Raw genomic sequence first — 16,636 nt, forward strand, 5'->3', positions numbered from 1 at the left:
TGGACTAGAGAATTCTGGATGAGGAAACACTTGGGTTTTCCTCCTCATTACCTAACCTCTCTCCACTGAGTCCCATATCCCAGGGCTATAGTGTCCACTGGAATCTGTCACAGTATAAACCAGAGAGAGGAGGCTTCCTTGTATAGAGAACCGTTTCAGATACAGATGAACCTGGTAAAGCAGAAGCCCAGGTGGTCTCAACTGGTGTCCTGGGTCCAGGTCCACACAGACACACATACATACACTCAGGCAGTCTGTGACTAGAGATGGAACAGCACAGAGCCTGCTCCCCTGGAGACATGGCTGAGCTAACCTAGGAGGCCAAGGATGGTTCCTCTATATGGGCTTCCAGTTGCCTTCCCTGGCAAGGATTTAGGGCTGGACAACTGAGTGAATGGAGAAGCAGAGGCGGTAGGAGGTGCTGGAAGCTGAGGGGGCTGAGGGCCAGGAAATCAATGTGTTTACTTAGGGCCCCCCAACTATCTGTTGCCAGCCCCATTCCCAGGTTGGATCTGCACCTAAGCCAGAAACCCAGTGTTCTCAGGCTCCCCCCACAGGCTGTTGAAGCAGCTGCTAACACAGTGGATGAGAATCACTATGTACACACATTCAGTGTGTATACATTAATTAATGTATAGGAGGGATATTTTATAAATGCTCCAAGTACTGCAAATTTCAGCTATCACCCAAAGCACAGTGTTTGGAAATCAAGTGGTTCCAAATTATACCCAGAAGGAACTCTGTGGGCCTATATTCCCAGCCAGGTCTGGAGAATCTGGGACAGGGCTAGGAGCGAAGATTTTCCCTCTCAGTCCATGAAGGCCCCACAGCAGAGGGGGTTCTGTGTCTCCTGGACACAGGGCCCCGCCATTGTGCCTCAATTGGCAGCTATTTCTGTCACTCCTGATCTCTAGACCATTGCTCCCCTCCTGCATCTGTCAACATGTTCTGTCTAGATGTGCTGACATGACTGGTTGTGCCACAGCCAAGGGTCAGTGCCAGGAAGCAGACTGCCTCTTCCTACCACAAGTAGCTTGTGTAAGATCTAATTAAGCCTATCCTCCCAGGGTGAGGTTTCTGGAGCTCCCAGGGTGAGGTTTCACCCGGCGCAGTGAAGGGACTTCGTGGTCCCCCGGCCCCCACCCCTCCTGGACACCCACTACTCTCATGAGCCTGCTTCTCCCAGACTCCTGCTTCTCCCCATGCCCTCCCGCTTCCTGTACTTCATTTCTCTGTATTTCTCACAGAGCCTGGATCCTCGATATTGCCCCACTCCTTCCTCCAGCCCTTTTCCTCCAGACCTTTGCTTTTCCCTACACCAGACCCTGCTCTCACTCTGACCCCCTTTGACCCCCAAAGCTCCTAATGCAGCTTTTCTCTATACTCTCTTCTTCCCTCATCCCCACCTCTCCCCACACCCACTCCTCCCTACTGTCTCTGTCCAGGAGCGTTAGTTTCCCCTGCAAAAGGCACAGGTGGGAAAGGAGGAAACAATCACAGCTTCCTCTCACCCTGGCAAGGGCTACTGGTGTCTGAGAGTTCTGTATCAGGGTGACTGCAGATCCTTCCCTGTGCTCAGGTGGATCATATCACCAGAGCCAGAAAGATGAAAGTCAGGGACACCGGGAGCTCTCCAGAGCCCCAAGGAATGGAGAGCCTGGCATTCACCACCAGGATCAGAATCACCAGTATTGCCTGGTTCTAATCCCCATCAAGGCAGGAGCCCCCAAAAGCCCTGCATTTGAGAAAGACCATTTCAGGGCCTTTCCCCTTTCTCCTTCCACCCCCCACCAAAACTCCCCTCAGCTGCACCGTGTTTGGGGGTGACCAATACAAGAAATAAATAAATAAAGGCAAGGAAGGCTCACAAAGGCTCTGGGGAGCTCTGAATGTGGGAAGCACCAACTTGTCTGGGATCTCCTGAAGGAAAGGAACTTTCACAAGGCATCTGTATACATAGCAGCTGTGCTAAATGTTTGCGAAGATGGGGGGACTTAGTGGTTCCATAGTGTTTATTCCCCTCAGAAACAGCATTGACTTATATGACTTGCTTCTCCACCCTTTAGAAATCTTTGCAAACCGTCCTCCCACCAAGCTCATTTCCATATATTACACAGAACAATTCAACTCCTGTCCCTTAGAGCTTCGGTTTCGAGGTTGAGAGTTGCACCCTATAGGGAGGTAGCCCCAGCTTCAAATCCCATGTCCTCTAGTTACTCTTGTTTAATGGGGCATGCAGGGGAGGGAGGAGGCAAATTACTTCAGCTCTTCCATTTTTTCCCCCTTCATCAATTGGGGATGATAATGAGAATACTAATAATCCCTGCATTACGTTTAAGTGAAATGACATTAGAAATGACTGGCATATGCCAAGGGATCAGAGCGTGTTCACTGTTACTGTCATTTGTCTGCCAATCTGTACAGAAGGAAGTGGGATACTGAGTCGTGTCCCCACTGATGTAGTGAAGCCATTGCTTCAGAAGGCAGAAGTTGGATTTAAATAGCTATTTTTCCCTGTCTGTTACCTAAGCTCTCAGCCACCCTAATCCACTCAAGTCACCTCAGCAAACACCCAAGACCAAAATTGAGAAGTGTTGTTAATGGTGTGGAGAAAGCACGGGTCAAAACAAGACCCAGAGCCTGAGCTTGCAGACTCTGGGTGACAACTGGGCTCCCAGGATAAACTGACACATTCCCTCCATCCTCATGGCAACCCATGTGAACGCCGGTTGGAAGGGAACTCAGAGACGTGCTAGACTTCATGACTCAGCCGTAGGATGTGGGCTTAGAAACCAAAGAGAGAAGCAAGTGAAATGCTTCTATTTCAATAAGAATGTAATTTGGAGCATGATATTCAAATAGAAAATCCTTTAGCTGCTACTGCTGATTTCTCTCCACCTTGTTGTGCCCCTAGAACTTTGCATGTTTCAGTTAAAAGGCATCACCTCCATTAGCCATCATGCATGGTAACACAGGGAATGCGATGGCACTCTTTGGGGGTCCATTCGCAGCCTGAGGTTCTACATCAAGCCCAATATCTGTGAACTTTTAGGATTTCCCTAACCTGCATCCCCCTTACACTTGTTCTCCCTTATCAACCACCAGCAAACACTCTCTACTCATTTTGGTCTTCGCTCATCATCTCTCTTACCTCCACACAACCGATCTTCCCGATCTGTGATTTCGTGTTTAAAATAGGTTTTATTATTATTTGGGTATGGCAAGGGCAACAGATCAGGAGACAGCTGCCATTGGAAAGATAGTTTGCAAACCACAGACCTCAAAGGAAGGGGGTGCACCATCCATTACAGGGAAGAGGGTGGTGGCACGCACAGGGAAGCACTAGGGTTGGTCACAGGAAAGAAGGGAAACTGTGGGCAAAGAGCTTTATTGTGGTTTCCATGAGAATGAATGGGCATATGGGAAGCTGGATAAGCAGGCTTAGGATGGGCTAGTTTGAATAATTTAAGTGGGCCCTGGGGTCTAAACTGTCCCTACTTTCCTGGTACTTAAACATAGTTGAAATATTGGCCTGGAATGTGAAAAAAGCCCAATAGAGAAGGCACTTGGGGAATGAGCTCTGGATTGGTTGATTTGCATCTGGAAAGCACAATCTAGACCTTAACAGAATTGGTTGCTGTCTCTAGGAATTGGCTAGCCCTGAAGGAAAGGAGGAAAGTCCTTCCAGGGTCAGCCAGGGTCTAGAAGTGCTTATTTAAAGCATAAGGAAACAGAAAATAAAAGACCATTCATACGCTTGGTTATGCCACTTCCTACTGGGCTGTCAATGGCTTTCATTGGCTGAGGAGCTGACATTCGAGGTCTTTTTTTTTTTTTTTTTTTTTTTACATTCTGGTCCCTGCTACAGAGTCCAGGCTTGCCCACCACACTGTCCTTTCCTCCTTTTGAAGCCTAAGTTTCACGTAAACTGAACTCCTCACTGTCTCTCATCAGTTCAGTAAAATCAATGAAACAAAAGCAATATACTTGTCGGAGTGCCTGGGTGGCTCAGTTGGTTAAGCCACTGCCTTTGGCTCAGGTCACGATCCCGGGGTCCTGAGATAGGGTCCCGTACCAGGGTCCTTGCTCAGTGGGGAGCCTGCTTCTCTCTCTGCTCTGCCTGCCACTCTGCCTGCTTGTGCTCTCTCTATTTCTCTCTGACAAATAAATAAATCTTCAAAAAAAAAAAAAAAAAAGCAACATACTTGTATGCTTCTTTTTCATGCCCCCTCTCCAATATCTGGCTAACCAAGGCCTATCTTTAATGTCACTTGCTCTATGAGAGCTGGAGATGGTGTGTGGCCCAGGTCACACAGGTAATGCCAGGCACAGAGCTCTGTCCATGTAAGTGCTTAGGAAAAAAACTCTTCTATGTTTCTTCTCACCCACTCAAATACTATCTCTCCTCCCAGTTGCAGATAAAACCTCTATAAAGACTCCCCAGCCCATTTGAATTTGCTGCCCCCCCCCGTCTGATTTTTTTTTTTAATGGCCCTTATGGCTTAAAATTTATCTTGCTGATAGTTGTTTAGCATGTATTGGTTTTGTCACCTTGCCTGTGAGCACCTGGAGAAGAACATCCAGGTGTGTTCTTTGTCATTTCAGAGCCTTCTGTGCTCTACTACTGATGAGATCAGTAATAAGTAGACATTATTAGATGAATAAGCACTGAAAACTGCCCTGTGAATCAGCAAAATGAGTATTGGATGGGATGTCATAAGACCTGTGTCTAGGATGGGTTCTTGAATTGATTTGCAATGCCACCTCTCATTGCCCACAAAGCCAGGCTGTTTGCAGACATCTGGAAGTGTGTGATTTCAGACTTTTCTCTAAGTAACAGTGATTTCTCCTTCCCTGGTCAGAGAGTTTACCCTCTTCCCTTTGGATTTTCAGCTTAGGTCCTTCTATAGTGGGTTCAGGATGTCCCATGAATATTACCAAATTTTCAGACTTGATTATCATAGATTGGAATAGTGATTGCCAAAAGAATAAAAATTTACAAATAGAATATTCATGTTTAGCCTGATTTCTTTTTTCTACTTTCTTACTGCATACTTTGCAAAGAAACAAACAAAACAAAAACAAATGAACAAACAAAATGTAGGATCATCTGTCTAAATACTTGCTTGTTTTGCTGGCAAGCCTGTGGGGGTTGCACCATGGCCCATTTCCCCCTCTCCTACACACAGCTTTAGCTATAGGCTCCCATTTTCCCCAGACGAATGCATCATCATTTCAAGATGATGATACCGCCTAGTTAGTGTGGGAATGGCCATGGCATTCTGAAAGAGAAAGAAAATGTAATGACATAGAGACCTCCCACAGGTATTATGTCTCCAGGGTGCAGAGGGTTTTTATTTCCAGCTCTCAAGGAGGGCAGGAGAGGGAAGTGGCTTACCTTGTAGAGAAAATCTGTAGATAGAGCTCCTCTGCTGTGGGTGGTAAAGATGCACGATTGCCTGGTGGGAGATGGAGGACCTAGGGGAGTTTTCAGGGTCCTGCCAGCAACCTGATTTTATGATTACTTTTAAAATATTTTTTTTTTACCTTTATATTGATTTGGCTATTGCTTAAATGACAATATGTCTCATCTGGTTCTTACTTAAATAAAACAGGATTTTTTAAAAAATTTATTATTAAAAAAAACACAACAGGGCATTTATAGACATGATTGACACCTATTAAGCCTCATATTTGCATTTAAAGAAAGCAACCACTGTTTCCTACTTTGCCTGAAAGTAATGTCCATTTCTCCTGGGTTCCAACCTGAATCTGACCAGTCATGAAGGAAATATGCCTGTGGCTGTGCACAAACTAATTCTTTTCTTTTCTTTTTTTCCCCCCAGGATTACACCTTAACCATGTATTTTCAACAATATTGGAGAGATAAAAGGCTTGCCTATTCTGGGATCCCTCTCAACCTCACGCTTGACAATCGAGTGGCTGACCAGCTATGGGTGCCTGACACATATTTCTTAAATGACAAAAAGTCATTTGTGCATGGAGTGACAGTGAAAAACCGCATGATCCGCCTTCACCCTGATGGAACGGTGCTGTACGGGCTCAGGTCTGTCTGCCTTTTCAGGGCCAATTTTGCAGTTGCATGATGCATTGGCGTTGAATTTCTCACTTGAGGTGATTATAGGAAGGGAGACTATGTCTTCACATTATTAGGGGACAACCACAAAACACACACACACACACACACACACATCTTAGAAATACAAGATTTGGGGCATTATTGTTACCTGAGGATGGATTTCCCCTATTATAACCACAAAGTCTTGTAATTAATATTGCTGTGACACTGCAGAGCTTTTCAATAAAGTTTTCCCAAAGCTGTTTGCCCAGGTGAAAAAAATGTCTAGTTTTGCCATTATACGGTATAATCTCCTTAGAGCTTCATGAGGTAGTGTCACCAATATTTATGGGAATGACTAAATGTGAGGCTTCCTGATGAGAATCATCTCTCACCAGGTCTCATAATGAAATCACTTGACTCAGTAAACCAGACTGCTGCCTGGAACCCTGAGGAGGCCCTGGGCTTCCCTGGTTACCCTGGAAACCACCAGATCTTCCCATGATGCTCCACCACTGCTGGTGGCTAATTTTTTGAATATCATCACCCTTGCTAAATGGTGATCTTAAAAATCTTGTGTTGATTTTGCAATGATTTTTGTTTTGTTTTGTTTTGTTTTGAAGTAATTTGTGTGTCTGTGTCTGTGTTTGTGGGTGGGTAGGTAGGCATGAGTGTGAGTGTGTACATGCATACATGTGTGTCTTTCTTATATCCTGGCCTAAAAGCCTTTGAGATCTTGTAGGAATGACCACAGTTTTGAATAGGACACAGGTAGATATCTTGGAGAAAATATTTGTCATAAAATTTTGTGAGTCCATATTGCCTTTAACTAAGACTCCAGCACATCTAAAGGAAATCATAAAAACATATATTTAAATCCATATCACTGTGACTTTTACTGCTTCAGATGAAGAAAGGGGAATATTTAACATTGCCTTAAAGTAGAAAATATTGAGTGACTTTCTCAAAACAGCAATATACAGAATAAGAGACAGAATTTTAGCAAAAAATTGGACTTTGTAATGGAGGAAAGGTGGTGCATGTCAACCAAGCCATGGTATTACTATAGGGAAAAAGTTCAGATTGATGTTTTTCTGGACATGCCAGGCATTTTATATTTTTTTCCTAGAAATCAAAAACATGGATGTAGAATTCTGGAAGTTCTGACAAGTACATCAGTTGTACAAAAGATTACCCAGAAACCATGTGAGCATGAAATGAGGAGTCATGTCCCTCCTTTATCTGCCCCACAAAATATGAATAGAAAAAGTGTGTGTGTGTGTGTGTGTGTGTGTGTGTGTAGAGAAAAAAGAAACAAATATCAATAAAAAATTAAGCCTAGACTTCTTGGCTTTTTTAAAAAGAATTATTTATTTATTTTAGAGACAGAGAGAGAGGAGAGAGAGAAGATGAGGAGGGCTGGGAGGGGGCAGAGGGAGAGGGAGTAGGAGAGAAGCACACTCTGCTGAGTAGGGAGCCTGAGGCAGGGCTCAATTCAGGACCCTGAGATCATAACCTGAGCCAAAATCAAGTCAAATGCTTAAACATCTGAGCCAGCCACCCTAGGCTTCCTGGCTTTCTAAACAAAACTTGGTATTTGGGTCCTGTCTATTTTTATTTTTGCATTCTTTATTTTCTTACCAGAGTGAGAATATGTTAGTATGCCTCTGTTGAAACTTTAACTGTTAAGATAGTGCCTTAGTCTATTCACACTGCTATAACAAAATACCATAAGCTGGGTGGCTTACAAACAACAGACATTTATTTCTAACATTTCTGGAGCCTGTAATACAAGATCAAGGTGCCAGTGTCAAGGGACGGCCAGCTTCCTCATCCACAATAAGTGCCTTCTTGCTGTGTGCTCAGCTGGTGAACCCAGGAAGGGAGTTCTGTGGGGTCTCTTTTATAAGAACACTAATCCCATTCATGAAAGATCCACCCTTATAACCTAATACCACCACCTTTAGAGGGTAAGATTTCAACATACGAGTTTAGGGAATGCGGACTTAAACATTCAAATCATAGTAGTCAGAATGATACGATATGAATGAAGGAACTGTAATAAATTTCCAAGCTGTGTTTGGAAGTGTTGGATTTAACAACATAAAACATGAAAGAATAAGGAAACCAAGAGAATAAAACTGTATCCTTAGCTAATACTCTGCCTATAAATTTATATATAAAAGTTAAGTAATCATATAATAAGCTTTGGGAAGTTTTCAATAATAAAGTTGGTACAATAACTTCAAGAACTCTCTAGTCAAATTTATATCCATTATACATCTCAAACAGCTTTTTAAGTCAGTAAATGGATTTCTAAATAAATAGCTGTTTTTATTCAAATGTAGTCTTAATATACTCCTTAGATCTTTATTTAGAACGTCATATTTTTGAAACAATTCTTCAGATCTCTGTGGACCTGGACAAGCTGTCAGAAAGAAAAATCTCTAAACAACAGACCGCCACATTCTGCACATGCTTAACAGCTACCCTGTGCCATCTGATTCCTTTTGAAATTGGCTGATCTAGAAATTTCTGTCTTTAGATTTAAAAATCACACATAGCTATAGAAGTCAATTTGAATTTGAATTTGAAGTAATTCAGATTTTTGGACAAGAAGCATTTTAGTATTTCAAAATACTGATAATGTTATTAAATTCATGTATATACATATTCTGACTTATTCTATGTGAACCGAAGTACCATTTGTATTTATTCTATTTTATACACACACACACACACACACTGACACACACACTCACAGTATAGGTATTGTGTTTTTGGTTTAAAAAAAAAAAAAAAAACAGTGTGAGTGCTCACATTGGTAAGGCACCCTCTGTCATCCTCTTGGCCCCAAACCCTGCCGTCCATTTGTTCTCTTTCTCCTGTTATGTTCACTGGATCATATTAGTGACATGGCAAACCAAGGATGGGCCAGTGTATGAAAGCCTAGTGATACAGTATATCCTTTTGGTATCTAGGTACCATGCATGAACCTGAAGGAGGTCTAATACAGCTGAGGTCTTTAGTCAGTTAAATTCCCATGAAGCTTGATGGAGCACTGGGATCGTTGTTTATCTCCCGCTTTTACAGTGCTGCTGATGAAATTCCAGCCCAACAGGGATTGCTTTCTTACTGGCTGTATCTCGGAGATACTGGTTATCCTGGATGTATCCCTGAGACATTAGTGTTGATTATTTTCTCCCCGTTTGAGACTGGAATTTCCTTCACCCAGCTATATGCAGTTGCCTCTACTGGTAGGTCAGTCACTGTTAAGCTCCTCTAGGCTCCTTTTCCTGTTCATGTCCAGCCATTGCAATACGTGATCAATGAGGGCTTTTTCTTTATCGAGCGTAGATGAAGATCTCTGGCTGTGGATGAGCTGTCCATGATGTAGGTTTGTACGTCATCTCAGTATTATTCTGGGAAGTCAATAATCCATTACTCTGATGACTCTGCAAAAGTGGTCGATGACTGCTCACACAGATAGTTGAGAGTGATCATGTTCTTGTAGCGATAAAAAGTCATTATAAATCAGAAACTGTTTTTTCAATGACTCTTAAAGCCCCTTGAGTTGAAACTTGGGCTAACGCTACCATGAGCTCATTGGATTGAGCTCAGCTAAATAAAACAGTGATGAGCCTTTTACACACTCTACGTCACCATGTGATGGGAGAGAATGCTCTAGATAGGGCATACATACCATCCTAAAATAAAACTGGGGCTCTTTGAATTTCCTTTGGGCAGCAAAACCTTTTTAGGAACTAGGAAAATCTTGGCTAAGATGCTTACGGATCTTGGGGCTGTTCCTGTCACAGTTTTTCAGTTTCCTTTGGTTCTGGGCTCGCGATTTTTGCTGTTTGTGAGAAGGCAGAGTCGTCCCTCTCCTGTCTTCCCGTGTTTCTTTTTCAGTCAACTGATCACCTGATGTCACTGAATATCTTACCTAGTACCATTTTGTAGCGTGACCTTTTCTCAGGACACACACTTCATCTTTGATTTTTTTTTTTTCCTGATGCTAAGAATTGGAAATGGGTTCACAAAACAGTATTTGATTTGCTTCAAAAAGCACCTGAGGAACTCAGGTTGAGTCATCTTCATCAAAACAGTGTAGCCATGTTCTTCCTGAGAAGCTTATTGCAAAAATTTGTTGGAAGATAAACTGCAACATTTCCACTTGCTATTAAAAATACTCAAAATTGTTAAAGTTGACATTCCGATAATGAAGAAGTTGAATGCAATATTAAGATGAAGCTACAACGTATTTCACAAAATTAAAATTAAGTCACCTAATTGGTTTGGCTGTCATCTTATTCTGAAACCTTTTTATACAGTGGTTCTGACCAGACATCTCTTTCCCCCAGAAAATATGTAAACTAACAGAATTAATAAGATCCATGTGATTTGAGCACAGGCGTGCTTACTTTGCAAACTCCTATTTTGCCATTGTTTCTCAGTTACTTCTATGTAAGTAAATAACATATTGGTGAATTACTTTCTAAAAAGGATCATGCTGGGACCCCTGGGTTTCTCAGTCAGTTAAGCATCAGAGCCTTGATTTTGGCTCTGGTCATAATTTCAGGGTCGTGGGATTCTTACATTGGGCTCTGTGCTTAGCACAGAGTCTGCTTGTCTCTCTCCCTGCCCCCTGCTTGTGGGCTCTCTCCCTCTCTCTCTCTCTGTTTGTCCAAATAAATAAATAAATAAATAAATAAATAAATTTTTAAAAAGAATTATGCCAGTATTTACTTCTATCAGCAATCAGTTACATATTTAGTGTTGTGACATCTGCTTTGGGCTTTATCATTATTTTGGTTACTGCAAGTAATCTATCTATTTACTTCATCCCTCAGGGCTGGAGAAAAATCTCTCATTTCATTTTATGTTCATACTCATAAAATTCTATATCCTTCCTATGCTCATCCATTCTTCCCCTGCTTTTAAGGACTGTTTCACACCTTCACTTTAGTCACCTCCCGCCACGCTCATTTGACATTGCCTCATACTTTCATTAAAAACACAGAAGCCTCTTCATCTTCCCATTTCCCAACTAACATGCTTGTTACTCACACTTTGAATCTTCCACTCACTCTTTATCTTGCTTCCAGTATGCAGACCTTCCTTCCACTCTTCAGAAGTATCAAGCGTTAGGATGTCCCTGTCTTAAGGCCTTTGCACATGCTCTTTGCTGGATATAATACAACACTTCTAGATATTTGTGTTTTTAGTCTCATGGAGTAGTTATGTAATTGAGGACAGTTCAACGGTCACCTCCACAAGAATTCTGCTTTGATTGTCTATTCCCTTTCTATTACAACTTATTGCTTTTATTCGCTTTAGAGCACTTATTTAGATGTAACTTTATTTTGCCATTTTATTCCATCTCTTAGGTATTGACTTTTTGTTTATCAATAATGGTGGGGAAGCCACCATGAGAATATAAATTCTCTGAGAAAAGAACTGTTTCTGTCTTATTTATTGTTCCATCCCCAAAACCTAGTGCAGTGCTGGGTGGAAAAGATATTCTGTGAGGATTAAATTTAAATTCTAATTCTTTCTGTAGCATTTCTATTTTTATATTTTCTATTTAGATTCTTAGTCAACCAGAATTTATCTTGGTTAGAATTATGTTCATTAAGTATTACTTTGAACAAGTGCTATAATATGTCCAATCTTTCCTACATAACAGGTGACATTTCTGAATTCATTCATGTCTTCATTTCATGGCTTGTAGCAGAATTTTGTCATTTCTTCAGACAGCCCTTTCATATCTTGATAAGGTTATTCCTATTCATTATGTGTGATGCTTTTAGGAATGGGATCATTTTTGTGTGGAATGGGATCATTTTTGTGTTGTTTTTCCAACTAACTTTTACTGATATATGGGAAAGCTATAGTCTATTTGCTTATAAGTATCTTTGGGCATTTATCCAATATCATATCCATCTAGGCTAACAGTTTAGTTAATAATCTTGAGGATTTTAGTCTAACAGTCATATTTTTATAATGATTTTTATGTTCATTTTCTTTAGTTTTATTCTTATTTCTATTTCCTGATTATTGCACTGATTTCAACTTCCAGAAAATGAAACACAATAAGGATAATAGTGTACATTATTTCCTAGTTCTTTGTTATAATAAGAGTGCTTCTTGTATCCCACTATGAAAAAATGATTTGCCTTTTCAGTTTAAGGTAGTTACAAATCATTCTTTTACTTTCATTAAAAAATGTTCTGGGAACTGTGTCATGAGTTTAATAACACAGATATCACCAATTTATGGAATTTATATTCAAGAACTAATTATAAATCAGATAACTGGCCCCAGATTATTTTTTCTTTACATATCAGAAATAAAAATAGATTTTTATTAATTCACCTTATCTGCTCATTTTTGTAATTTAACCTGTAACTGAAATGTATTAATTCCCTACCTTGATTCATCCTTAACTTCCTGAAATAAATCCTATTTTATCATGGTGGGCAATACTCTGTAAAAAAAACTATTACATTTGTTCTGTCCATGGCAAACTTATAATTGTTTTTATTTTCATTGAAACATGATTGACACAAAATGTTCTGTTAGTTTCAGGTATACAACATATTGATTCAACAATTGTATATATTACTCAAGAATACCATGATAAGTATAGTCACCATCTGTCATGATGCAATGTGATAATATTATTAACTATACTCCCTATGCTGTATTTTTCATCTCTGTGACTTATTTATTTTAGAAATGGAAGTCTGTACCTCTGATTCCCTTTATCTATTCTACCAACCCTCCACACTCCTCCCTTCTGGTAGCCACCAGTTTGTTTCCTGTGTTTAAGAGTCTGTTTTTTGTTTGTTTCCTGGCTTGCTTTGTTTGGATTCTACAAATAAGTGAAAGTTTATGGTATTTTTGTTTTTCTGTCTGACTTATTTTACTTAGCATGATGCCCTGTAATTTCATCATGCTGTTGCAAATAACATTTCTTTTTATGGCTGAATAATATCATTGTGTGTGTGTGTGTGTGTGTGTGTGTGTGTGTGTGTATCACATCTTCTTTTTCCATTCATCTATCAATGAACACAGGTTGCTTCCATAATCTTGGGTGTTATAAATAATGCTGTAATAAACATAGGGGTGCATATAGCTTTCCAAATTAGAACTTTCATGGACGGGGGTAAGTGCCCATAGTGGAATTATTGCATCCTATGGGATTTCTATTTTTAATTTTTTGAGGAATTTTCATACTGTTTTCCATAGTGGTTGCACCAGTTTATGTTCCCACCAGCATGTGGGTCCCTTTTTTCCACATCACTGCCAACACTTGTTATTTCTTATCTTTTTTGATATTTGCCATTGACTGGAGTGAAGTGATATCTCATTGTAGTTTTGATGATTGATGGATGATGGATTGATGATTTTCCTGATGATTAGTGATGTTAAACATCTTTTTATATGTTGGTTGGCTATCTGTATTTCTTTGGAGAAATGTCTATTTAAGTTCTTTGCCCATTTTTTAATCAGACTATTTTTTGATGTTGAGATGTGTTCTTCATATATTTTAGATATTATTTTTTTATCAAATATATCATTTGCAGATATCCCCTCCAGTTCAATAAGCTGAGTTTTTGCTTTGTTGATGGTTTCCTTTGCTATGCAAAAGCTTTTTATTTTGGTGTAGTCCCAGTAGTTTACTTTTGCTTTTGTTTTATCTACCTGAGAAGACATATCCATAAATATGTTGCTATAATTATTCCTTTAAAAATCTTTAGACAAGTTTATTGGTGGTAAACATACCTTGTGACCTAGTTATAGTGCAGTTTTGCTTGTCTCCCACCATCACCTTATACACTGTTCAGTGAGGCATTACTTAACCTTATAAGAATTTGGGCAGATCTCTTGGTTTTCTGCCAATATTTTAGTAATAGATCTTTTTTTTTTAATTTAATTTAATTTTATTTTTTTCAGGGTTCCAAAATCCATTGTTTATGCACCACAGTGCTCCATGCAATATGTGCCCTCCATAATACCTACCACCAGGCTCATCCCACCCTCTCCCTCCCTCCAAAATCCTCAGTTTGTTTCTCAGAGTCTATAGTCTCTCATGGTTTGTCTCAGGAATTATCAGGTCAATGTTTAATACTAAATTCGATTTAGCATTAATATTTTCTCCTTCCATAGCCCTGCCCTATTTTAGGCTAGAAGCCTGTAATGGCAAAGGGAGGATAGTTGATTTCTCAGCCTCCCTGATTCTACTTTTCTCTATACGTCTTCTACCCCACAACCCAGATTGACAGTTTACGTAAGACTCCTCCCATTTTGGAGATTTAGGGGATGGAGGGAAAATAAGGAACAAAGATTTTACTTGAGCTAGTATCATTTTTTTCCATAGCTTCATACTCTCTGGACTTAGAAGATATTGAAAATTGACTCTTCTCAGAGCTTCCTACCAAGAGGGACCTTTCTTCAGCTGGTCCCTTGACCAGCATTGGGGCTTGGGAGAATAGCAGAGTAGAATGTGTTTCTATTCCATGGAGTCCCTTGGAACACTTTCCTAAGCTCCAAGAATCCATTTTCCTCGTCAGTGTCTATCTCTCTACCCTCTAGGAAGCCATGTAATAGAGGAGCCAACATAACTTTGGATCTTCTCTTTTTTACATGTAACTCATGTGTGATCCACAGGAAATATGCCTGCATTCCTACTCTGACAATCCAGTTCCTATTCAGTCTCCTGTGTTCTTACCACCTCAAGACTATTCTAATTGTCCCAAGTCTGAAGTAGACACCATTCCTCCTGGAATCCTGACTGGAAGAGATAATCTCCCATAGGGATGGCTGGAGATCATCCCAAGAAATCTATTCCCAGGTTAATTCCTTCTCTCCCATTATTCTGACTCCAATTAAGATCTATGACTTGGCTGAAATTTCTAAGAACCATGGACCGTTTCACCAAATTCCCTAGTAAATTATTTATTGGTGAGGTGGTAATGTGGAACACTCGCACACTTGTAATATATACCATATAAATTCTGTTAAATATAGCAATAGATTATATCTGTCTTTATATTTCATAGTATGTTTTGATATAATATGAATCAAGAAGATTTCTCTCTTTGTATGTTCTGTAATAGATTACATTATATAGTAAATATCTATATTTAAGGGTTAGTATTCCTGTAAGTACTTTAAAAAAATTACTCATAAATATACATGACGTATGAAATGTTTTGTATAGAAGCATGGTACTTTGAATAGGTTCTTTTTTCTTCTTCTTCTTCTTTTTTTTTTTTTTTTTTTTTTGCTTAAAACAACAGGAATTTATTATCTCACAGTTCTCTAGAAGCTTTTTATTTTTCATTTTATTTTATTTTATTTCTTTTCAGTGTTCTAGAATTCATTGTTTATGCACCAAACCCAGTGCTCCATGCAATAAGTGCCCTCCATAATACCCACCACCAGGTTCTTGAATGACATTTTCTACCCTGGCATACAGTTTCAATTTCTGCTATATTTACAGCTTTCTCTAAGTTTTCTTCTTGTATCAATCTTGAAGATTTATGTTTTTTAGGAAAATGTCCTTTTTAATCTGGCTCTTCTAATTAATTAGCATGTGCATATGCATTGCCCCCTAAAATATATTGTTTTATGCCCTTTTTCATTTTTAATTTTGTTCAGTAGCATAAAGAAATATTTTTTTATATTTTAAAGAGCTAGCTCTTGATTTTATATCATATTTCTGTTTCTTAATTTCTTCTTTATTTTACTTTTTTTTTTTTTTGCTTTCTACCACTGTTTTATTTATTTGTTTTTTTATGTTCAGTTAGCCACTGTATAGGACAACATTAGTCTTTGATGTAGTGTTCATTAATTCATTAGTTATATATAATACCCAGTGCACATCACAACATGTACTCTTCTTAATACCCATTACCTTGTTACCCCTGCTTTCCACCCCTCTTCCCTCTGAAACCCTCAGTTTGTTTCCCCAGGTCCATAGTCCGTCATGGTTTGTCTCCCTCTCTGATTTGTCCCCTCCATTCCCCTGTAGTCCTCTGTGCTATTACTTATGTTCCATATATGAGTGAAACTGTATGATAATTGCCATTCTTTGCTTGACTTACTTCACTTAGCATAATCTCCTCCAGTTCCATCCATGTCAGTTCAAATGGTGGGTATTCATCCTTTCTGATGGCTGAATAATATTCCTTTTTGTATATATACCACATATTCTTTATTCATTCATTGGTTTAATTTCTGCTTTATCTTTATAAATAGCCCCCTCCCATTGATTTTAAAGGTCTCTTTATTGGGGAGTGACAACAGTAAAAGGCAGACTAAGAACCTTCAAGCTCTTGTTTCTGTAGAGAAATATCAAAAAAATAAGCAGAAGCTGTCTGAAGCAACTTTATAGGAGCTCTGGAAAATAATCCAGAGTCCAGAGAAGCCAACCAAAAGCCAAATAAGAAAAAAAAATAAAAACCAAATAACAAAACACTATAAATTCAAAAGAGTTGGAAAGTTTTGTGACATTTTTAACCTACCATTTCCCCATCCCCACCCTGG

At 39.5% G+C, this 16,636-nt stretch overlaps 1 protein-coding gene across 1 annotated transcript in view; it reads left to right on the forward strand.

Moving 5' to 3' along the window:
• The window catches only part of GABRB3 (gamma-aminobutyric acid type A receptor subunit beta3), a 220,390-nt gene that overhangs the window by 150,531 nt on the left and 53,223 nt on the right, over positions 1–16,636 (forward strand). The window contains exon 4 of the mRNA XM_082733223.1: positions 5,847–6,067. Within this exon, the coding sequence (XP_082589349.1) occupies positions 5,847–6,067 (221 nt within the window). The remainder of the gene's footprint in view (positions 1–5,846; positions 6,068–16,636) is intronic.

This window comes from Mustela nivalis (genome assembly GCF_964662115.1).
Source record: "Mustela nivalis genome assembly, chromosome: 6".
NCBI classification, from domain to species: Eukaryota; Metazoa; Chordata; class Mammalia; order Carnivora; family Mustelidae; genus Mustela; species Mustela nivalis.